Raw genomic sequence first — 24,266 nt, 5'->3', positions numbered from 1 at the left:
AAGTATTCAAGGTCATGAAAGGCAAGGACCTACATCCAAGATTACTCTGTGCAGCAAGGCTATCATTTAGAATGGAGCAGCAAATAAAGTATAAAGTGCATCCCAGAGAAAGTAAAGTTAAAGGAGTTCATCATCTCCGAGCCCTTATTATATGAAATATTAAAGGGACTTATCTAAGAAAACGAAGGAGGTCAAAAATATGAACAGTAAAATGACAACAAACTCACAACTATCAACAACTGAACCTAAAAAACAAAAACCAAAACAAACCAAGCAAACAACAAGAACAGGAACAGAATCACAGAAATGGTGATCACATGGAGGGCTATCAGCAGGAAGGGGGTGGGGAGAGAATGGGGGGAAAGGTACAGGGAATAAGAAGCATAATTGGTAGGTACAAAATAGACAGGAGGGGGTTGAGAAAAGTACAGGAAACGGAGAAGCCAAAGAACTTGTATGTACGACCCATGCACAGGAGCTAAGGGGGGAGGGATGCTGGTGGGAGGAGGGTGCAGGGCAGAGGGGGACAAAGGGGAGAAAAAAATGGGACAACTGTAATAGCATAATTAATAAAATATACTTTAAAAATAAAAAGTTTCAATTCAATGATATTATTATTCCATATTTACCTACTTTCATTCCTTATACTTTTTAATCTGCATGATATCTCTTATCTCTTGTAAACATGTTTCCTCTCCTTCCGGACAGGGCTGAAGGAGATCCTTAGCGAGAGGCAAGTTGTTGTGGGGAGGTCGTCACACTAGGCCAGATATTTAAATTTATAGTTAGAAAGCACAAGTGTTAAGAAAAAGGTGATGACTATCAAAAAATAACTTCACCACCCATACTTAGGTGTATTTTCTTCTCATGCCTCCTGTACATAAAGATTTTAATGGAATCCCAACTCCATAGTATGTGTACATGGAATGATTGGGGGTTTCTTACCAGTCACTTAATTCAGCTGGACTGTGTGACCTCCATTCCCTATTGTTTAAGAGATACTAGGCAGATCCTTAATATCTTGATCAATTTGTTTAACAAAGCTACATTCTAATTTAAGTCCTGTTCTCCAGATTTAAGTGAAGCCTCACTCTTCTCCTTCCCCAAAGGCAGGTTAGAGCTGGGAGCTTACTATTTTGAAGAGGTTTCATATGGCTCCTTGACATCCCCTCTGCCACCTCTTTAAGGCCCAGTTCCTCCAATTTGGGAGACAAAAATAAAAATAAAAAGACACAGAGAACAAACAGTACAAGTGACTCCCTGTAGTTAGCCCTGTTGTTACTTTCTCACTGTTGCTTCTTCACTTGTCTTCTCTGTAGCAATGGCTGATCAAAAAATGACCTCCGCTCAGCAGCTCTGCCAACACCGGCTGCAGTGGCGGGGTGTGGGCGTTCTTTGGAAGATCCTGCTGATCCTTCTCTCTGCACAGTTCCCTGACCTAGAAGACTTGACTCCTGTTCACTCCCCTCTTCCCCAGCCCTTCTCCAGTAGCGGCAGCACCCCATAGCCTCTTGCTACAGAGGAATCCTCCCCCAACAACCACACTGGATGTGACAATCGTGAGAGTCCAATGCCACCTCTCTTCCAAGATGCACAATGTCTACCCACCCCTCAAAAGTCACACATTCTTGTCATGTAAAGCAGCGGAGAAGCAGGTTGCTGCATTTGCACCTGCCTTCTGTGCCCTGTCCGCTTTTCCGGGTCTTCTCACCCTGGCTCAGATAGGCACAGACGAAAGGTCGGCAAGTCCACTGCTGAAGCGGAAGCCCAACAGAGAAACGAGATCTGCCTCTTCCGCTTGCAGGCACTCCCTGTTTTTGTGTGTTTTCCTTGTGATCACATTCACTTGGATTCTACAAAAAGAAACTAGTATCCCCTCCTCCATGAGAAGAAAAGGAAATAGGTTCCCACCGCTAACACCGAAGTCCCAACAAGCCAATGAAATTAACAGCCTCCCCGCTTTGGGTGTTACAATCCCAAATGTTTTATATAGCCAGGGAAGGAGGGAATTGGTGGTGACCAATGATAGCATCACAGATTCTGCTATCCTTGAAAAGGGTGGATGATACCATTGCTGATAGTATTATCAAAGTAGGGTGTTTATGTTGCGGGAATATAAATTGGTTCAGACACTATGGAAAACATGACGGAGGTTCCTCAAAAAAGTAAAAATAAAACTACCATATGACCCAGCAATTCCACTTCTGGATTTATACCCAAAGGAAATAAACACAGGGTATTGAAGAGATAGATGGACTCCCATGTTTATTCAGGCATTATTCACAATAGCCATGGTATGGAAATAACCTAAGTGCCCATCAGCAGAAGAATGGATAAAGAAGATGTGGTGCACAATTAATAATGTGGTATACAAGAGAATATTATTTAGCCATGACAAAGAAGGATACCCTGCAACTTGAACTTTCATCCCGATGGATCTTGAACACATTATGCTGTGAGGTAAGTCAGCAAAAGACAGGTAATGGATGGTATCACTTATATGTAGAATCTAAAAAAGTCCAACACATAAAGACAAAGACTAAAATGGCGGTTACCAGAAGATGGGCCGTGGGGAAATAGGACAGGCGTTGCTTAAGGGTGAAAACTTGCAACAAGCAGTAAATAAGTCCAAGAGCTCTAATGCACAGCTCAGTGAATACACACAGCAGTACTGTGTTATAATGACAAAACTTACTAAAAGACTAGAACTTAAATATTCGAACTGTGGAAGGAAAAGGGGGTCACATACTAACCCTGACAAGCTCAGAGGGGGCCTGCGTGGTGGGCCTCACAGACTCAGGGAACAAAAGTAACCACCCAGAATGGTCTGAACATTAAAATTTCTAACTAAAAAGCAGGTCACAGCAGGTGGTCACATCCTACTACCTGCAGCTTCCTTAGCAAAGGTCCATCTTTGCCTCAAGTGAGCGTGTCTATTGTCTTTTTTACATCTAAAATAGCATACCTTTGAAATGTCAGAGTAATCTCTTTTCTAGACCCCGCAAGGCACACCCACAGGCACCAGAGCCAGAGATCACTGAGCCCCTCATTGCTCTCTTGCTCCCCACATTCCAGCTCTGGGCACTGAAAATGTTCATTACTAACTATCCTGCACCCACCGACAGAAAAGTGTGTGTCTCTCCACTTTGCTTCTTACTCGGTCTCCACTTTGCTTTCTCCTGCCCCCTGAATCTACCCTCCTGACATCACCTCTTTTTATTCTAATGTATAAAAGAAGCTGCAAAAGTGCCATTCTCCAGAGCATTTTTCTCAATTCATTGAGATTTTGCTTCCTGGCAATTGTCATCAAATAAACCCAAAAAACTCTCTGTTGATTTGGACTTTTTAAAAATATTTTTATTTATTTTTTCAGAGAGTGAAGAGAGGGAGAGAAACATCAGTGCGTGGTTGCATTTCACCCACCCCCTGCTGGGGACCTGGCCTGCAACCCAGGCATGTGCCCTACTCTGGGAACTGATATGGCAACCCTTTTGTTCACAGGCCAGTGCTCGATCCACTGAGCCACACCTGCTAGGGCTGATTTGGAAGTTTCTTGCATGGACATAACCACTTGGAAATGACAGTTATTTAACATGATGGAGGAACTAGTTATCACTATAATAGCAATCATATTGCAATATATAAATGTTGGATCCGCACAGCCTAGGAAAGGAGAGCAAATCAACAGTAAAACCTTTGGAATAGTAGTAGTGGTACTCCAGTTATCTTTAATGATATGACTCCCTGGCTGTTGATGCTGCAGATAGATTCTGGTGCAGAAAGAAAGCTTTGGTGACTTACATGGATAATCAGATGAAAATATGATGTCCAGAAAAGACACACCACTTACACGTATTTCCTACTTCCGTATGTGTTTAAATTTGTCTATATTAAAAGTTTTTACCACAATTGAAATTTCCTTAAAGGTTTTAATTTATTTGGGTTTTCTTGGAATTGCAATAAATGAAAGAATTAATTTATTAATTTTGGATGACATGATGTATTTTTTTCCTTCTTTTATCATTAAAATATGTTTAATAACTTTTTCATCTCAAAAATATCTTCAACATATTTTCTTATTTCTGTCTTTTGTCCTTATCATGTTTTTGTAACCACAAACATAAATTTAAAACACAAGAAAATGGGAAGAAAGAGAAGAACAGAGGCCGGGAGGACAAGAGAAAGGGAGGGAGGGAGGCAATGAGGGAGGGAGAGAATTTTAACCTTCAGGGCTAGAAAACCACGGAACTCTATATTTTTAGCCTTAGAAATTATCGGCCACCCTAGGGCCCCTCTTAGACGATGCAGCCCACTGAAAAAAAAAGGCTGCTGCAAGGGAGGAAGAGGTGGCTGCGGAAGACCCATTCAGATTCAGAGCAGGCCCTCTGCCTAAGGGGCTCTCCAGGGACCTCTCCTGTCTCGGGACTAGCCAGGATCAAGTCCCTCCGGCCATTGTTACTTGGGCAGCAGAGTCAAAAAGGCTTCCCTGGGCACAGAAAGACTACAGGGACATTTCCCTGCTCAGAAGTTCCAACCCTGTGTCTCCTAAAGGAAGGACAAGGTCAGGCAAGCCACAGCTCTAACCATGCCTGTGGCTTTTGCTCCGGTGTTGGAACAGATACAGTTCAGGTATCTTCCGCTGAAAGCATCTCTTGTTCGCCTAGGGAGCCCAGGGGAAGAGAAATCTCCTTCTCATTAAAACGCATCTTCTCCTAAAACTGGCCACTCTGGGAACCTGTGAATGAGCAGCCATGAATAGACATTAGAGCCTCATTTAGCATCAAGGAGGCAGGACTGACCAGTTTACCTTCCTCTGACCAACACTAAACCCTGTAACTGTCCCTTTCACCGCTCTTCTTTTATCTTTTATCTCTCTTTTTTTTTCTTTTTTGGCTATACCATCCCTGCAACATGGAGAAGATGGTCCAAGTTTGACTTGGTTTTATACAAATCTCCTGGTAGCAACTCAGAGACCAACCCAGTCTTCGTGGACTCTCATATTAAGACCTGAGATTACAGGGCAAGAAGTGGACATTACAGATTCACAGAGACCCTGGGATGGGGAGGCCTTGGAGCAACTGGTGTGCACAGTCCTGACTTCCGTCTTGAGGAATTCTTCCTGCCTGGCTTCCATGGAACCAGCAAGCACCCTTGTGTGCCACTTCTGCTTGTGCTGGCACAGAGGAAGAGGAGTTTTCTACTTAGTACCACAAATACCCAAGGAAGATCAGCCCGCAGTCTTTAGGATTTCTAAGCTGAAATGGACTTGAGAAGCCATTTACTTCTCCCAGACTGTTTTTCCTCAATGAATCCATTTTGTTGTTGTTGTTGTTGTTGTTGTTGTTGTTGTTTTTAATGCACAAATTTACAGCAGCAGAGTAAGGTCTTGTACCATCATCAGGTGCCACAATACCCCTATCAAGCATTCAGATAGTCATCCTGGTCTGTCAGCCAGATGGTCAGCCAAAACATTCACTCTTACTCACTCACTCTGCTAGTCAGCCCTCCTGACGGGTTGGTCTCAGTTCCTTTCGGAACTGGAGAAACTGGAGAACAGCACTTAGCACTGCTCTGGCACCTGTTGCCCACTCCCACCCTTTCTTCTCCAGTCTGGGTAATCCCTGCTCTCTTCTCTTTCCTTCCTAGGAGGAGTGCCTGACTCCACGCTCTTCCTTCCCACCTCTCCACCATGGCCAGTAGGTTACTGTCTTCAGCTGGGAAGGGCTGATGAGGTCTGACACGGCAGGGCTGTCTCTGCTGCATGATCTGTTCTGGGTCGGCTGTGAAGCTTTACTCCCAAGGCCTCATCACCAGCCATGCTCTGACACTGATAACCCTTTTGAGCATTTGTTTCCATTTGTGTCCCTCTAAAGGAGAACTTGACTGCTCCATGGAAATTGGCAATATAACCACAGTCACTGCGTTTGTTCTCCTGGGAGTATCCAACAACCCTCAGATCCAGGCAGCGCTCTTTGTACTCTTCCTGGTGATTTACCTCATGATCCTCATGGAGAACCTGCTATTGCTGCTGGTGATCAGAGCCGATTCCCACCTCCACACCCCCATGTACTTCTTCCTGAGTCACCTCTCCTTCCTGGATGCTCTCTATTCCTCAGTCGTTGTGCCTAAACTGCTCGAGAACCTTCTTTCCAAGTGGAAGACTGTATCCCTTCTTGAGTGTTTCACTCAGATTACCCTGGTTTTATTTTCTGGAGCCACTGAAGCTTGCCTCCTTTCAGTCATGGCCTATGACCGGTTCCAGGCTGTGTGCCACCCACTGTTGTACGTGGTGGTTATGAACAGGAAGGTATGTATCGGCCTGGCGGTAGCATCCTGGGCTATAGGAATGGGCAGCAGCCTAGTAAACACCCTTCTCCTGGCTCAACAGCTCTTCTGTGGCCCCAACGCCATCAATAGTTTTGTCTGCGAGCTTCCCCCAGTGCTCCTCTTGGCCTGTTCTGACACCTACGTTAGCAATGCCACCATCCTGACAACCGTGGTGGTCCTGGGCTGTGGCAACCTTGTCCTATTGATGAGTTCCTACACCCGTATCATTATGACAGCGCTGGGCATCAACTCTGCCGCGGGACGAAGCAAGATCTTTTCTACTTGCTCCTCTCATGTTTTTGTGGTCACCATCTCTTTTGGTTCAGGAATTTGCAGGTATGTCATACTATACCTCCTGGTAGCAAACATAGGATATTCCTCACCCTAAGTGGCCCTGGTCTAGGGAACAGGACATTGCTAAGTAGCAGGATAATGAATCATTCTGATGGAATTCAGAAGGCTGGGTTGTAGTTTTGGCTTTACTGTAGGCTAACTCTGAATTATAAAAAAATCCATCTTCTTTTTGAGACTTCAGTGGTCTACTCTAAAAAATGAGCTCATACAAGGACTAAAAATGTTCTACTTTCACTAACCTATGATTTGGGAGTTCTCATAAAGGAAATCAGGGAGATTTCAGTACATTTTTATTCAGTACAAGCCAGAAAATGAAACATATCAAACATATCATTCTTGAAACAGATCCCATCTTTCTTTCCGGCTGGAAGATGATGTCTCCAAAGTCTCTTTATGCTATAACTATCTATTAGGCACCTACAAGACACCAGCTGCTTTGCATGATCAGTTTCAGTACGTATCATGCTACAAGAGAAATATTAACCCCACTTTTGGGCAAGGAACCTGAGTTTCAGGAATAATAGTAATTTCTGAAAGGTCCCAGAACAGGCAAGTAATGGAGCCATAATTTAAAATGAGTCTCATTGGCTTTAAACCTCATGCTCTTCTCTACTGTGCTTCTCTCAGACACAAACCGCTCCAGCTGATGAGTCCTTGCTTACAAGAGCATAATAATTATGGTCTGCTCTCTATCAGTAAAATGGAGGTGGAATTGCACAAATCGTTCCATATTTTTCTCACCTGCTCGTGACTTGGAGAGAAGCCAGGGGTGGAAAAGGATGGGAAAGAATGGTCTAAGAGAGCTCACCCGAGGTTGTGAACACATCTCCTCAGCTCTCCATCTGTGTTTTCTCATATGCTGTTAGGGGACAATAAGATTTCTTCTACCTACCTCACAGAACTGTTGGGAGTGATAAATCAGATGATGAAAACTCACAGTAAAATGAATAACTTTTTAAACCAAGCACACCAGAACCCACAAAGAACATTTCAATGATGATGGTACCATTGCTAAAAAAGCACTGCTTCTTTGGGAAATACTGCCCGTGGCATTTAACAACATGCATCCAAAATTTTAACCTTATTATTTTGGATTGGTGAATTGCGCTTAACACATTTTTATCCTTCACCTATTTACCAAGCCTGGCTTCTTTTCTAAGTCAGAGAAAAATGCACCTGGAGACAAATGTGTGTTCCACTAAGTAGTGTAAAAATAATGTGCTATGATTCTGAGGGTACCTCCCAGAGTTGGAATGTTGGGAACAATGACAGCTTTATTGGACTAAGCAGTTTTGCAAGGATAAATGATCACAGGATGAGTACATGCAGTTGTATACATAGGGAAAAGCAGACTAAAATTGCCCATATTATTACCACAGCTAATAAAGAAAGATGCTTGTAAGAGTATGAAGTGCTAAGGAAATGCATGAAATTATTATTACTTATGCTCTAACCGGCAGCACTTGATCTGCTGCCCGATGAACTTTTCCCCAGGGCAGCTCCTGTAATGTTCTGCATAAGATCACTCATGTTTGGAGGTGTCTGAAGGCAGAAATGCCTGACTTCTCACTCACCATACAGTCATTTCTAGGTGCTGCTACCGGTAATAGTTGGCTCATCTCTGAGGATCGTCTTTGCAGAATCTCTAGGACGGGATGGGCAGCAGCTGCCAACAGCACTGTAGCCATTGTCCTGAGCTCAGCTTATCCCTTTGTGGAATTGCCTTCCAGGTACATGACTCCAGCATCCGGCTCAGTCCTAGAGCAAGTGCTCTCTGTGCAGTATAGCGTGGTGGCCCCTCTGTTAAACCCCCTCATCTACAGTCTGAAGAACAGGGAGGTGAAGGCAGCTCTGAGGAGGCTGCTGGCCAGGAAGCCCAGGCTGACCTTCTAACCCAGGCTCCACTACCTTACCAGGAGGAAGGAAGAGACAAGAAGAGCTGTCACCACGCAGTTATCTCAGCACTCATTCTTTTCCAAAACAGAAGCCTTAGGTCTTCTGACCCCAGTCAAGTGAGATGAGCTCCCACAGACCAGAGGACATCCATCCTCAGGGGCCCCAGTCACCACACAGGAAAAGTGTTACAGCTTCACTGGCCACTTCTACAACTACTGCTTTTCCCCCTCATTTCTTGTCCTTTCTGCCCCTCCCCTTCCACCTACCTCTCTTGCTGTTTTACTTTTGTCTATGTACGAAGTGTAAACCAACCTATCTGACCAATAGTAAATACTCCACTGCATTCTGGGAGAGCCCCATGCTGCTACTGTGAGACCCAACTTCTCCTTTGTTCCCTTCCCAAAATATTCCTGGCAAGATTGCAGCTCCATAATAACTTAGAAGGAAATAAAATAAGTCTGTCTCTGTAGGGGGCCGCTTTGAGTGGTATCAGGAACCGTAGTCCCGGGCTAGCGGGGGCCTGGGAGAGGACCCATAAGACTTGGCTGGAACACTGGTAATGTGGTTTACAGGCAACACCAAATAATAACTCCGAGGGCTCCTGGGGAAATCAGACTTAGAAGTAAACTACACTCCTTGAAGCATGCTTGGCTTCTCCTTCAAGCTCTCTTAATCCTATACCAGATAATCAGCTCAAGGCTGGGAAAGAAATTTATAAAATTCCTGCCCCTGACCTAAATCCCACCTGACCACCTAATGTTTGCTCATCTTGGACCCAAAGGACTTTGGTGTGTTCTGGCCATTGTCTTCCTTAAACATCACCTATTCTCTGGAAGCTTAAACTACTGATGTGATTAGATTATCTATGTGTTCCTGCTACCTATCCCCTGCCTATAACCCTCTCAATAAAAGCCATTGAGCACAAGGCCTCGGGATATTCTCCTTTAGAGAAAATCGCCTTCCCCTTTCCTTCCTGGGCAAACAGCGGAGTCTGGAACAACTCATTCTTCTATCCACAGCAAACCAGGGGACCTCGCAGGCCAGACTCCGCCATTTGTCTCCTCCTGGTTTTCTTCTTAACAAGGAACATCTAAAGTAAAGCCTGCCAAGTTCCTCTTAAAGGGCCCGTGCAGACTAACATGGACTCACTCCCTCTGAGCTCCAGCACAGGAGCAGCAGATTGAAAAGCACCAAAGACATACAGGGAGAAACTGAGGGGTCCAGCATCAAAGCAAGAGCTGGGGGACAGCTTTCTCCCAGACAGAAGTGCTGGCAGAGGCCACTGTTCCTTTTCTGAACATCCCCCTACCCACAGAGCCAAAGAGTGACCAAGCTGGTGCCTTACCTGAGATTCCATCAACCTAGTTCACGCTGTTTGCTCCACCCTGCTGATTCCCGGAGTCTCTGCACAACCCGTTTGCAGGCCTACCCAAGCTGTTTGCGGTGGCTTTTCCATAAGTGGCTTGTCTTGGATCATGCTTCAGATTTTCCTAAATTCTCTCAGAAACATAGCATCTGGCCTCAGCATGCCCATGCCTATTGCTAAATGGCCCCAGGCCCAGCACTAACAGTAGCCGGCCTTTGTTCACAGCTTGAACTCACTTGGCCACCTCCAAACCCAACACAAGTAGCAGCCAACTGCAGATCACTTAGTAGCTTATGCCAGTGGCCGCAGTCAGAACACAGGCCGTAACTGATGTTTGCCTGCACCTCTCAGGAGGCCCCAGAGCTTGCACCCAGTGGACAGCTACAGATCACATCAGAGCACCACCATCCAACCACCCCCACAAGCAACACACTCAAGGGGAAGACTCAGTGGACACTAGAGCCCTGCTGAAGTAACTTCTTCTCTATGGAGTGGGCCCCTGCCCGGTGATCCTCTGCAGTGGTTGGAGGTGGGTGGTCAGAGGTCACAGCCAATCCTTGCAGCTACTTGTCCTGGGCAAACTGTCCCGTTGACCTGCCAACAGCAATGATGGCTCAACTACAAGAGAAGGGTATACACAGCCCACACAGTGGGCATAGCTTGAGTACCCAGCTTGGGTGATAGGGGAGGCTGTACCACTGGACCTTACAGGACACAACTACATTAGGGCATTCTACAAAGCCAAGCAATCATAGAAGTTATACATAATACATAGTAACAAACACAGGGAGACTGCCAAAATGAAGAGACAAAGAAACATGGCCCAAATGAAAGAACACAACAAAAATCCAGAAAAAAGCCAGAAAAAAATAGAGACAAGCAATTTACTAAGTGCAGAGTCCAAAGCACTGCTTATAAGGATGCTCAATGAACTTAGGAAAAAAGTAGGTGAAATTAGAACTTCAGCAGCACATAACAGGGTATGGAAAGCATAAAAAAGAACCAGTCAAAAGTGAAGGATACACTAACTGAAAAAAAGGACAATTTATAGGGAATCAATAGTGGAGTAGATGAAGCCAAGAGCCAAATCACTGGTTTAGAATATAAGCAAAAAAACAAACAAACAAACAAAAAAAAAAAAACACCACTATCAAAAAAGCAAGAAGAAAAAAGAATCCAAACAAAAAAAAATGAGGGTAGTGTAAGGATCCTCTGGGACAACTTCAAGTCTAACAACATTTGTATCCTGGTGGGGGTGGGGGGTACCAGAAGGAAAACAGAGAGAGCAAGAAATTGGAAACTTATTTGAAAAAATAATGAAAGAAAACTTCCTCAACTTGGTGAAGGAAACACACACACAAGTCCAGGAAGTGCAGAGAATCCCAAACAAGATGAACCCAAAGAGGACCACACCAAGACACATCATAATAAAAATGCCAAAGGTTAAAGACAAAGAGAGACTCTTAAAAGCAGCAAGAAAAACCACTGTTAGTTACCTACAAGGGAGCTCCTATAAAACTATCAGCTGATTTCTCAAAAGAAACTTTGCAGTCTAGAAGGGACTGGCAAGAAATATTCAAATTTATGAAAAACAAAGGCCCACAACCAAGATTACTCTACCCAGCCAAGCTATCATTTAGAATCAAGGAACGGATAAAAACTTGCCAGACAAGAAAAAACTAAAGGAGTTCATCATCACCAAACCAGTATTATATGAAATGTATAGGTGGAACCTAATCAACAAAACAAAGATGCAAGGAAAATAAGACCAGCAACACTGAAAGAAAAAGATAGCAACAGAGACAAGAGGGAAGAAGGGAGGGGTGGGCAGGGGAAAAGGAAGGGAAGGGGCAAGTCAAGGAACATATAGCAAGGACTCATGGACAAAACCAAAGTGGGGAAGGATAGAGGGAGGGAGAGGGAGGAGGGGGCAGGGGATAGTGGTAGGGGGAAGGCAGAGACAAATGTATTTGGAAAAATAAATTAATTAATTAAAAATTTTTTTAAAGAATAAAATCAAAAATATTAAAAATTGAATGGCAATAAATACATATCTATCACTAACATAATCTAAAAAACAAAATAAACAAACAAGCAGGACAGAAACAGAATCACAGGTACAGAGAATGTTTTGATGATTGCCAGATGGGTGGGGTATTGGGGTGACGGGGGGAAAAGGTGACGAGACTAAGAAGTACAAATTGGTTGTTACAGAATAGTCATGGGGATGCAATGTACAGCTTAGGAAATGCAGTAGTTAAAGAATATATATGCATGACCCATGGATATGGACAACGTTGTGGGGATTGCCTGAAGGAGTGAGGGGATCTGGTTGGAAAACGGCAAAGGGGGAAAACTGGGATAACTGTAATAGCATAAACAATAAAATATAACTTAAGTTAAAAAAAATAATAGGGATAAAAAAAGTAAATTAAAGAAGTGATAAAGCAAAGCCTAGCAAATAACAAATCCTCAATAACTATTTGTTGACAAATTAAGGAATGAATGATGAGTCTGAAGAGTCCTGTCTCTTAGGTGGTCCTAGAAAATGAGAGGTTAGAAATATCCTTTTCTAATATGTAAGTCTTGAGCGCAAAGCCCCTGTCTAATAGCTTTTAAATCCCCAGTGTCTAGAATAGCCTTGGTTTGAACTAGCGTTAGATAAGTGAAAAGAATGAATTAATGAGAAGGGGGAGTAAGAGAAGAAACATATTAAAAGGAATAGTTAATTTTATCCAGTTAAATTCCTGCATTCACAACAATATAGATGTCAGAGGAAAGAGGCAGGGAGGACAAACTAGGGTAGAAAGAGAGAAAAGGAATCCAGATTTCGGAGCGCTGTCCAGAGTCGTCCTCACACAGAACTCCGAATGGCACACACTGTGATGGCCCGTGCCCTGAGCTTCCCCACGGCGCACCTCAGCCTGGACCGCTTCAGCTCCCAGCCTGGTTCCAGATGTCCCAGGCCTAGAGGAATAAGAAGGAGTTACAGAGAGCAGAACAAGTGCTCAACTGCCATCCCACCTCTCATTCAGCTCCCAAGGAACTTCTCAGGAAGAAAACAATAGCAGCTAGGCTCATAGAGAGCAGGATGACAGCTATGGGAGGGGTGGTTTGGGGGTGGAGAGATAGAGCAAAAAGGAAAAAGGGTTCATGGACATGGACAACAGTACGATGATTGTGGGGGAAATGGAGGTCTAAGGGGGATAAATGGTAATGGAAAAAATACAATAAAAAATAAACAATAGCTTTTTCCTTCTGTTTCTACCCAAAGGCCAAGACCACCACACCATTCAAGACTGCCTCCGTGCCAGCTCCCTGACCAATCTGTCGTCATCCTCTGACCCTCAGACTGCAACCCTCTCTACAGTTTTGTCAGTTTCTTTCAGCAAAGGCCTCTGAAGATTAAGGCCTCATCAACTGTATACCCACAGGTGAAATTTCCTGATCTTCTCTGTAGGATGAAGGCCAGGGCTAGGGGGCTGAGCCCCAAACAGCCTCACCTTTAGTAGCATTTCTGCTCTGGCCACTTAATGGAGCTGATCCCTTATATTTTTCAGAGCATATGGCTCCCTGAGGGTATAACCAAGGCAGGATAATAAGTAAGAAGTAGATGTGTGAGCTCAATGGGAGGAATGGACATCCAGTCCCGCCCTCACCATACACCGATACACAGGGGCTACTCCTAAAACACTGCAGACTTGGGGAAAAGCTTTTTGTCCCATCATTAAGAGGTGAATAGCATGCTATACCCCTGGGGAATGCATCACATTGCGTTTAATTCACACTATAATCGTTTGATGAACATCAAGTTATTTGACTGGCCCTCTAGGTCCCTCAACAGGCCAGGGGCCTCATTTGGCAGCTGCTAGTCTCTGAGGCAAGAGGAGTGAGGTCAGATTGCTTAAAGCACCAGTGGATATAGCAGGTGGGAGCAGTATGATTAGCTATGTTAGACATTTTACGAAGGCAGGAAGAAGACAAGAATTAGAATATAACTCAGGTAATTCAGAAATACGGTAAATTAAATTGGAGTTTTGGAATTCTGGATTGTCAAAGGAGGAAGAAATCTCTGAAAAACCACCTACATTAAAACACTCATTTGAAGAGAAAATGGAGGTACAGAGAATGGAGATAACCTGCCCAGATTTCTACCCAATGAGTAGCAGAAACAGACGTTAAGACTTGATACAGAAAAATGGGATTGGCTAAGAAGTGAATGCCCCCAGAGCGCATGGAATTATGGGCTAGAAGATTTTAAATAAAGGAAGGGTTCTCAACCTCCAGGATCAGCCGGCTCTGGGGTGCAAGCTCACATGCTCTGTCTGTCTGTCTGTCTCTCTCGATCTCTCTCCCTCTCAGGCTCTCTTTCTTAAGAAGACCTGGATGATTGTGCTGCAGCTGCCTGCATTTCCCAGCAGATGGTATTTTGGGTGAATTTTTGGATGGAAAGAAACTCCAGCCACAGGTCGGAGTCAGGCTGGCCTGGCAGAGGGCAGCAGGGTTATTCTAGAGATGATGAGCCCTGAGGCAGAAGCCTGCCATTCTTCCAAAATTGTGTAGCTTTTGCATCTTATGTTGTTTTAGTTTGTAAACTAACTATAAAAATAAGATAATTAAAACCAACAGGTGGAAATGCTAGGAGAACTCAGGTGGTTAGAGTTTAGCCTTAATTGATAGGTTTAAGTGATTAAAGCTGTAACTAACATTAGTTTGGCCTTAATTGATCGGCTTAAGTGACTAATGCCTGTGGAAAGTTATTATTCCAAAATTGTGAAGCTTTTGAATAAAGACTCCTTTATCACCAAACCTGTGCCTCTGGAATTTTGTCTAGAGGGTGGCGGCAGGCAGCAGGACCCCAACTTGCTGTTTGGTAACAGACTCAAATCTCCCAGTTTTCCTTCTTTCACATTTCTCATAATCATTTGAATAAAGTTCTGTGAAAATTCTCCTTGAAAATAAGTGAAGCAGCAAGGAAGAGTAATGGAGAACAGGGACCAAACCAAAAGGTCCCAGGTGTCCAGATTCTTCAATTACTGAGCTGACTGTAAGGGTCCCCTGTTCTTATCTCTGGTCTCCAGAGTTCCTCTCATGGCTCTTTGAGAAGAATATTTCCTTATCTCACAGGTAAAGAAATCCCTCAAACCCCTCAAGTCACCCATTTCAGATTCTTGGAGCCCCTGCCCTGACTGTCTTTTTCCAACACCGCAACTTCATGTGTCAAAATCCCATCCGCACTCCAAACCAACTCAAATCCCACTCCTTTCATGAATTCTTCTTTGATCCCTTCTCCCACACACACCCCCAAATATAAATTGCTTTTCCTCTTATGGATGCTCAGGGTGTATTTCTAACCTCCCTCATGATGTTTATGATACTATTCCTTTTATAATTGTTTATTAATGTTTATCTCTTCTCTCTTACTAGTCCTTTTAGCCAATTTTGGATCCCCTCTATAGTTCTTTGAATATATGAGGTGACCCAAAGAAGTGTGCTGAATAAATTGGTACAGAAAGTAAAAACCATCATTCTGTTACAGGTTCAGCCTATTTCCTCTTCAGTAGAGATGAGAGGTGGCTATGACCTATGGTTTCAGCGTCTACCCACTCACCCTACTTCCCCCCTCTCCCTCCAGGAAGAAAATACAGCCAGTTACTCAAAATCAGGCCCTTTATTTAGACCAGAGGTAGAATCCATTGTTGTAGTGATAGTGCCATCAGGGGCACTGAGGATGGGACAAAAGTTCAGTGCACCAGTCAGGCACCGCCAGGAGAACAGTCCTCAAGTGTCCAATGGTGTTACTATAGGACCCAAGACTCAAAGGCAAATTAGCTTCAAGAGAGTAGAAAGATACAGACTGAGGTATCTTTGGGGAAGAGGAGTTCCAGGAGCATAAAAAGGGCCGAAGCAGCAAGGACAGCCAGTGGGCGCTCACAACTTCTCACAGAGCCACTGTTCCAGCTTCTCAGAGCAGAGTGGTTTATGGGCCAACCTGATAATGGAAAGGAGACAAGCAAAGTTGGCTGACAAGATCTTAGCTCACACTTCCATTTAGCTTTATCCCCAGGGGGGCTGAACTGAGATGGAACAGTATGGATGAAAATTACCAAAAGACATTCCTAGCCTGATGAGCCACCTAGTGTAGTAGGGCCCATTTTTAAAACTCAAAAAAAAAAAGTAGGGCTAGAAAAGGTGTACAGTGGTACTAAGGGTTCACTTTAAGGCCTAGGAATATACAGGTAGAATAGATATCCAAGTCTAGGCGAAAAGAGGCTGAGTCTCAGCCTTATTAGAACAATTGCTAAACAGGAGTGAAGTAAAGGAAGCTTAAAACTTGGAAACCTGAGTCTGCTCGATGAGTGTCGATTTGGGAACTGTATTCTAGGATAAATGACCAGAAGATAGAAAGGAGGGGAGTGGTGCTGGAGCTAAAGAGGTGAGAAGAAGGAAGGGAAGGGAAACATAGAAAATAGAATGGGGATTTACCAGTAGTCAATTCCTTCACTATCCAGAATCTTCTTGGCACACATCATGTCATCAGTAAGGTCATCATCCAAAAACTCTGGCAGGGAACAAAATGAGAGAGCTAAGTATTACAGAGGAAGGTCACAGTTCAAAGACCTGTTTACCTGATCTGTTTAGATCTCTCTAGAAGGTCTGGTCCTTCTCTGAACTGTTGCCTTCCTCTATAAGAAAACCAATATGATAATGCCTCCCCCTAGGTAAAGGGCATCTCTGGAGGAATTATCAACTTCATCAACTGACTTACTCTGAAAATGCAGGGTATCAGACTTCAAGACTCCTAGACAGCTCAAATCATCTACCTGTGAACTCTAGGGGACTGTTTGGGGATTTGGTGATCATAATAAATTCTAGTAGCCTCTTAGTCAGTACTCTCAATTCAAGTCCCACAGTTGATGTGGAGTCCAAGGAAATGAATCAGAGAGTATCCCAGGGGTGGCTTCCATAAAAACAGAGAAACATGCCCTAGCTAGTGTGGCTCAGTGGACTGAACACCAGCCTGTGAACCAAAGAGTCACCAGTTCAGTTCCTAGTGTAGGGCACAAGCCTGGGTTGCAGGCCAGGTACCCCACAGGGGGCATGTGAAATCCAACCACACATATTTCTTTCCCTCTCTCTTCCTTCCTTCCCCACTCTAAAATTAAATAAATAAAATCTTTTAAAAAAAAACAGAGAAACAGGGTACAAGAAACTACTCACTCTCACAAGAGATGTTACAGATGTTCCTTGACTGATGTATATGTTTATCCCTGCACCAAAGTTTATTATTGATCTGGAAGAGTCCATATTCTGTTCTGCCATTGTTATGGACTACACTTTGTGTGTCATAAGCAGTCATATGAAATATGGTGCAGATCCCTGAGGAATGAGGAAAAACATGTCACAGAGATGTTTAGGCACAGTATAAATGAGGACCTGTGTTCCTAGAGAGAAAAAGGATCTCCAGAAAATCCCCAAATACAGCAAAGCACAGAGTATTTTGATGAGATAAAAAGAAGGTTCCAAAAAGATAAGACAATGGGAAAAAGAAAAGATAAGAGAATAAATGCATTAAAAGAGTAAACAGATTTCCCATCAAGATGGAGGCATAAGTAAACATGCCTTGCCTCCACTCACAGCTATAGGAAAAAAATACAACCAGACTACAAAACAAATTTTACACAGAACTGTCAGGAAATTGAGCTATGTGGAAGTCCAACAACCAAAGATTTAAAGAAGCCACTTTCATCCAGATGGGTAGGAAGGGCAAAGACACAGGGAGGCATGGAGATGGAATGGGCAGTCCCACATTCTCATGAGGTAGATAAAAAATGGGAAGGGATACCTCAGAAGTGAGGGATCCCAGCCCCAGTCCGGACCACCGAGCCCTGGGTCCAGGTGCCAGGGAGATAAGTCAGTATAACTTCTGGCTGTAAAAACCAGTGGTGGGGGTGGAGTGGCAGAAGAAACTGTGTCTTCTTAAAGGGCCCATAATAAACTTAGGACTCATGCAGACCCACTCCTTCTAGGATTCAGCACAAGGACAATAGCTGGAGGGGCACCAGTAGCATACAGGGAGAAAGTGAAGTGCAAGTGGGCAAACAGCTTCCTCCCAGGCAAAACTCCAGAGGCCAGGCAGTGGCATTGGCCCCTCTGCAAGCCTCCCACACACAGAGCAATACAGCAGTGACACAGGCTGCTCAGCCCTGGCAATTACTTAAGGCTCTGCTCCATACAACTTAACAGTTATGCTAAGAAAGGGAGTCAAAGCAGCTCTACCTAATACACAGAAACAAACACAGGGAGGTTTCCAAAACAAGGAGACAAAGAAATATGGCCCAAATGAAAGAACAGAATGAAACACCAAAAAAAAAAAAAAAAGAACTAAGTGAAACAGAGATAAGCAACCTATCAGGTGCACAGTTCAAAACACTGGTCATCAGGATGCTCTAGGAACTCATTGGGTACTTCATCAGCATAAAAAAAAAAGATCTAGGCATAAATGAAGTTTGCATTAAGTGAAATAAAGAAAAATCTACAGGGAACCAATGGTAGAGAGGATGAACCAGAGAATCAGATCAACAATTTGGAACACAAGGAAGGAAAAAAGCATTCAATCAGAACAACAGGAAGAAAAAAGAATTCAAAAAAATGAGGGCAGGGTTAGGAACATCTGGCACAACTTTCAACATACCAACATCCAAATCGTAGGGGTTCCAGACGGAGAAAAGGAAGAGCAAGAAACTGAAAACTTACTTGAAAAAATAATGAAAGAAAAATTCCCCAATTTGGTGAAGAAAATAGACATACAAGTTCAGGAAGCACAGAGCGTCCCAATCAAGATGGACCCAAAGAGGAACACACCAGGACACATCATAATTAAAAAGCCAAAGGTTAAAGACAAAGAGGGAATCTTAAAAACAGCTAAATAAAAGCAGAGAGTTACCTACAAAGGAGTTCCCATAAGACTGTCAGCTGATTTCTCAAAAAGAAACTTTGCTGGCAAGAAGTGCTCTAAGTGATGAAAAGCAAGGAGCTACAACCTAGATTACTTTATCCAGTGAAGCTAGCATTGAGAATTGAAGAGCAAATAAAGTGCTTCCCAGACAAGGTAAAATTAAAGGAGTTCATCATCGCCAAGCCATTATTACAGGAAATGCTAAAGGGAATCAATCATATAGGAAAAGAAGATCAAAATGATGAACATTAAAATGGTAATAAATCCACAACTATCAATAATTGAATCCAAATAATAAACTAAGCAAACAAGCAGAACAGGAACAGAATCATAGATATGGAAATCATTAGGAGGGTTTTCATTTGGGAGGGGTAAGAGGGAAAATGGGGGAAAAGTTGCAGGGATTAAGAAGCACAAATTGGTAGGTACAAAATAGACAGGGAGATGATAAGAACAGTATAGGTCATGGAGGAGCCAAATAACTTATATGTATGGCCCATAGACATGAACAAAGTGGGGGATTGCTGGAGGGAATGGGGGTACCAGGTGGAGGCGGGCAAAGGGAAAAAATTGGGACAACTGTAATAACATAATCAATAAAAATATATTTAAAAAGAGTAAACAGATAAACAGTAAAGGTAAGAGGATTATTAGATAATTCAATGAAAAAGGGAGGAAAAAGAGGGTGGAGGAGAGAAGCAGATGAAGAATGGGATGAAGCAAGGCAGCAGAAAACTCACATTCAGGTAAAGTGATGCCTCCATAGCCATCCATGTCTTTCAGCACCTGGGACAGCTCACATTTTGTAAATTGCTTGGCTTGGAGAGCAGGGAATAGAACGCTCACTAGGAGCAGAGAGACAAAGGACATCATGTTGGCTTCACCCGAGAATCTGATATGCGGGCACCACGCAGGTTCACCTCCTTTTATTTGTGGAGCCCTGGTACCAAGCCCTACTTCTGGGAAAAGGATGAAGAGAAACTGGCTGTGCTACACAGAAACACTGAGCCTGCCAACTTCCTTCCGTAATTTCATACCATTTTTCCTTCCCCTTTCCTAATCTCTAGTCTATACAGGTATTATTTGTTCTCCATCCGGAGAGAGTTCCAAGCATGGTCCTGTTTCCTATTTGGCTTTATTTATACTTTTGTTTCTGGTAGGGCTGGTTCTAGGAAGGAGGATGTTATGGCAGTAGTCTGCTTGCCTATAACTTGGTCGTATCTCTGTGCTTCCTTGTAAGCAATAAAAAGCAGTATTCAGGTCAGAAATCACAACTAAGTGCAGAAAACAAAATAAATGTGCCTCGGACAAAAACAACCATTATTTTCCTAGAAATGTTTATAAAATAGTGTAACTGGGATCATCAGAAAAAGAAGATAGATGTCTAGTGAGAACAGTTACAAACATTCAGAGAAAGATGGAGATTCTTGGAAAAAGACCAAGCAAGAACAGCAATGATCACAGCACTGGAAGAGGGAGTGTATGGAAAAAGGTGCACACAGCTAATGGGAAAAAGTTCCTGCTAAAATCTCCCTTTCCAAAGAGGCTTAGTTGGGGTGCTCTGCTTGCAGGCTGAGATGTGAATCAAGGTAGGGAAGAGGCATTTATAACACACTGGATTTTTGGAAATACACTAGGAAGCTATGTTCATTCTTTCAAATGCTATGGTAAAAATCAGGGTTTCTCAAACCACTATCTTTTTTGGAGGACTGCTAGAGATTAAGAAATCAGAAGCATCTGTTTCAAAACACATTGGCAGTGGCCATCCAAATCTATAGTTTGTATGTACATATAGTTTGTATAGTTTGTTTGTAGTTTGTATGTATATAGTACTGTTTATAGGTACAGTCAAGGGCAACCACTTGGAAGAACACCATGCAAGCCACAATAATATTAATAATTAATTCTTATAGTTAATATCCTCTTGTTCTACTTCCTCCCATCATTCAGGTAAATTATCACTAGAAGAATAAACTAGATCTTGAACTTGAAACCCAAATATCAAATTCTTAATTAAATTAGAGAGTTATTTAAAGCACATAAAATTTGAAGAGGGGGTGCTCTCTATTGGCACTTTCTGTTTTGGTTGCTTATACAAACATCCTTGCAAAGTAACTTAGTACTATTGATTCACATTCTATATCCATACCAAAGGACTGCTCTCAATTTGTATAGAATTATTTTAAATTGTTGCATTGCATTACTACTTCTATAACTGCTCTTGTGCTTACATAAACCATAGATTTATTTTTGAATTGAAAATAGTATCAATAAAAATTCAAATACACAAATGTAAATCAAAACACACAAATTATTTTGCCCTGACCAGTGTGGTTCAGTTGCTTGAGCATTGCTCCACAAGGCAAAAGGTCACAGGTTCAGTTCCTGGTCTGAGCACATGCCTGGGTTGCAGGTTCTGTCCCCATGTGGGCACATGGAGAGGCAATCCATCAATGTTTCTCTCACATGTCAATATTTCTTTCCCTTTCTCCTTCCCTTCTCCTCTCTCCAAAAATAAATAAATACAACGTTTAAAAAAACAGCACACAAATTATTTTAAAATATACTAACTAAAATGAACTTTGTTTTTATATTAGCTAAAACAGATGGATACATATAAATTACAATAAAATGTATATGCAAATCTTAATAGATTTTTCATTCTCAATTTATAAAATGTCTATTATTATTTTTTAATCATCACTCAAGGATATGTTTATTGATTTTAAAGAGAGAGGAAGGGAGAGAGAGATAGAGAGAAACATCAATGTGAGAAAGAAATATCTACTGGCTGACTCCCATACACGCCCTGACCAGAGAGGAAACCACAACCTAGGTATGTGCCTTAACCAGGGATTGAACCTGCAAACTTTTTAGTGTACAGGACACTGTTAAAATCAACTGAGAAATCCAACAAGGGCTAAAATGTCTATTCTCAAATAAATATGTTTATATAATTTTACATAATACTTTTGATAGAATCTTACATCCTGCTTTTTGTTAATGTGGTACTTTTTCTTCTTTCTGTTTTGGATTGGCTTTCCTCTCCCCTCATTTCTTGCCTTATTGTCCCATTAATGTATATTAACAAGCTACCATATGCCCATCCATAGTTCTATCAATTATTGTATCTATACATGTACATATTGTTTTGCTGTTCATTTTTAGAACTTTAGTCCATCTGAAGTTCTATCTGGCTTCTTTCTTTCACTCAACTTGTCATATTTGTCTCTTCAGACACAAATACCTTGTTGTTTTCATTGCAGTGGCTTTTTGGTATGTTCTTATATCTGGCATGACAAGCCCTCCTTATTCTCTCTTTTTTAGAAAATTAATAAAACTTTATTTTCAAGAGGAATTCAAGCCCACATAAAATTGTAACAATATTATAATAAACTCATATATACCCTTTGTATAGATTCACCCTCTCTCAACAACTTGCCACATTTGTGTTTCTGTCTTATATTTTTCCCTAGCTTTATTGAGATAAAATTGCCATATGACACTGTATAAGTTTAAGGTGCACAACATGATGATTTGATACATGTAAATTTGTAAAATGATTACCACATCCAGATTAGTTAACACCTCCATCCCCTCTCACATGTCTACCAGTTGTGTGTGTGTATATGTGTGATGAGAACATTTAAGATCTACTCTCATAGCAGAATATAATACAGTATTGTTAATTATAGTCACATTGCTGTACATTAGATTCCCAGAACTTACTTATCTTATAACTGGAAGTCTGTACCCTTGGCCAACATCTCTCCATTTCCCCCACCCCCAGCCACTGGCAACTACCATCTACTCTTTGTTTCTATGAGTTGGATGTTTTCAGTTTCATGTGAGTGAAATCATACAGTAACTGTCTTTATTGACTTATTTCACTAAGAAAAATATCCTTAAAGTCCATCCACGTTGTTGCAAATAGTAGGGTTTCCTTCTCTTTTTTTTTACTTTTTTTTAAAAATAGTTTACAGTTATTCTATTGCAGTTGTCTCCATTTTTCCCCCTTTGCCCTCCTCCACACATCCCACCCCCCTCTCTGCTCTCACAGTCAATTCTCACATTGTTGTCCATGTCCATGGGTCATTCACACATGCTCTTTGTCTAGTCCCTTACCCTTCTTTCCACTTTTGTCTCCCTCCCCTCTTCCTTCTGGTCACTTTCAGCCTGCTCCATGTTTCCATGCCTGTGGTTTTATTTTGTTCATTATTTTTTTAATGCTAAATTTTCTTTACCATTCATCCATTGAGCAACATTTATGTTGTTTCCATATCTTGGCTATTGTGAATAATGCTTCAATAACCATGGAGACTCATATTTCTTCAAGATTATGATTTCATTTTCTCTGGGTATATAACCAGGAGTGAGATTGTTAGATCATATAGTATTTCTATGTTTAACTTTTTGTGGCATCTCCATACTGTTTTCCATAGTAACTGCACCAATTTACTTTTCTACCAATAGTGCACAAGTGTTCTCTTTTGTCCACATCCTCACCAACGCTTGTTATCTCTAATGTTTTTGATAATAGCCATTCTAACACATGTGTGTGATATCTCGTTATGGTTTTGATTTACATTTCCATGATGATTCGTGATGTTGAGAACCTTTTCATGTACCTGTTGACCATTAGTATGTCTTCTCTGGGAAAAATCTCTCTTCAGATCCTCTGCCCATTTTTTAATCAGCTTATTTGGTTGGGTTTGTTTGGGTTTCTTTTTTTTTTCTGAGGGGAGGTTTTGTTTTGTTTGGCTATTGAGTTGTAATGAGTCCCTTTTATATTTTTAATATTAACTCCTTATCAGTATACAATTTGCCAACTTGGGGTGTGCTCAGAGATTCATTCAAATAGGCAGCTGGTGTGTCAAGGGTAAGCAGAAGGGAAGTTCTGTCTGTTTTTTCCTATGTTATCTTAGGATAGTAAAAATAATTATTTTTAATTTATTTATTTTTAATATAATTGATTGGGGTGACATTGGTTTGCAAAACCATACAGTTTTCAAGTTTACACAGAATTTTCTTTTTCTTAATATCTTCTACTTACCCTTCTCTCTTACATTCAAAGGCAAAATTGTGTGGAGTGTCACATTTGAATTCTGGCTCCACAATTTAATAACTGTATCATCCTGGACAATGTATTTGACCTCTCTGTGCTCTGGTTGACATATATATAAATATACATATATTTATATAAAATCACCTCCTAGGATTCTTGTGAGGCTTCCATGAGATAATTTTTGTTATTCAAGATGATTTCTTTGCAATTTAGTTGTAATTCCAGATTGGTCATGGGAGGAGGTTAGTGTAGCTTCCACTTACTTCTCTGCCAGCTTGCATCCTGACAAAATTTTATAA

General features: G+C 42.0%; 2 protein-coding genes across 2 annotated transcripts; one reads left to right on the top strand and one right to left on the bottom strand.

Moving 5' to 3' along the window:
- Nucleotides 1-5,890: 5,890 nt before the first annotated feature.
- Nucleotides 5,891-8,591, top strand: LOC129084676 (olfactory receptor 8S1). The gene is made up of 2 exons (XM_054590873.1): nucleotides 5,891-6,663; nucleotides 8,412-8,591. The coding sequence occupies exons 1-2, from the start codon at nucleotides 5,891-5,893 to the stop codon at nucleotides 8,572-8,574; spliced, it is 936 nt and encodes a 311-aa protein (XP_054446848.1). The 3' UTR covers nucleotides 8,575-8,591.
- Nucleotides 8,592-15,874: 7,283 nt separating this feature from the next.
- On the bottom strand, nucleotides 15,875-19,775 carry LALBA (lactalbumin alpha). Its single transcript, XM_054590872.1, has 4 exons — nucleotides 19,643-19,775; nucleotides 17,165-17,323; nucleotides 16,430-16,505; nucleotides 15,875-15,935 (listed from the first exon to the last, which is right to left on the bottom strand). Exons 1-4 carry the CDS (start codon nucleotides 19,773-19,775, stop codon nucleotides 15,875-15,877), a joined length of 429 nt encoding a protein of 142 aa, XP_054446847.1.
- Nucleotides 19,776-24,266: the final 4,491 nt, after the last annotated feature.

Source organism: Pteronotus mesoamericanus, unplaced genomic scaffold (genome assembly GCF_021234165.1).
Source record: "Pteronotus mesoamericanus isolate MK-2021 breed Mesoamerican mustached bat unplaced genomic scaffold, CSHL_Meso_final scaffold_21, whole genome shotgun sequence".
Classification (NCBI taxonomy): Eukaryota; Metazoa; Chordata; class Mammalia; order Chiroptera; family Mormoopidae; genus Pteronotus; species Pteronotus mesoamericanus.
The sequence above is the reverse complement of the archived record's forward strand: the minus strand, read 5'-3'. Positions and strand labels throughout refer to the sequence as shown.

Coding starts and splice junctions, on each gene's coding strand:
- LOC129084676 (XM_054590873.1), top strand. CDS start 5,891: ATGGAAATTGGCAATATAACCACAGTCACTGCGTTTGTTCTCCTGGGA. Junction 6,664..8,411: donor TTTGGTTCAGGAATTTGCAG/GTATGTCATACT, acceptor ATTGCCTTCCAG/GTACATGACTCCAGCATCCG.
- LALBA (XM_054590872.1), bottom strand. CDS start 19,775: ATGATGTCCTTTGTCTCTCTGCTCCTAGTGAGCGTTCTATTCCCTGCT. Junction 17,324..19,642: donor AGGCATCACTTTACCTGAAT/GTGAGTTTTCTG, acceptor CTCATTCCTCAG/GGATCTGCACCATATTTCAT. Junction 16,506..17,164: donor CTGTAACATCTCTTGTGAGA/GTGAGTAGTTTC, acceptor GTTCCCTGCCAG/AGTTTTTGGATGATGACCTT.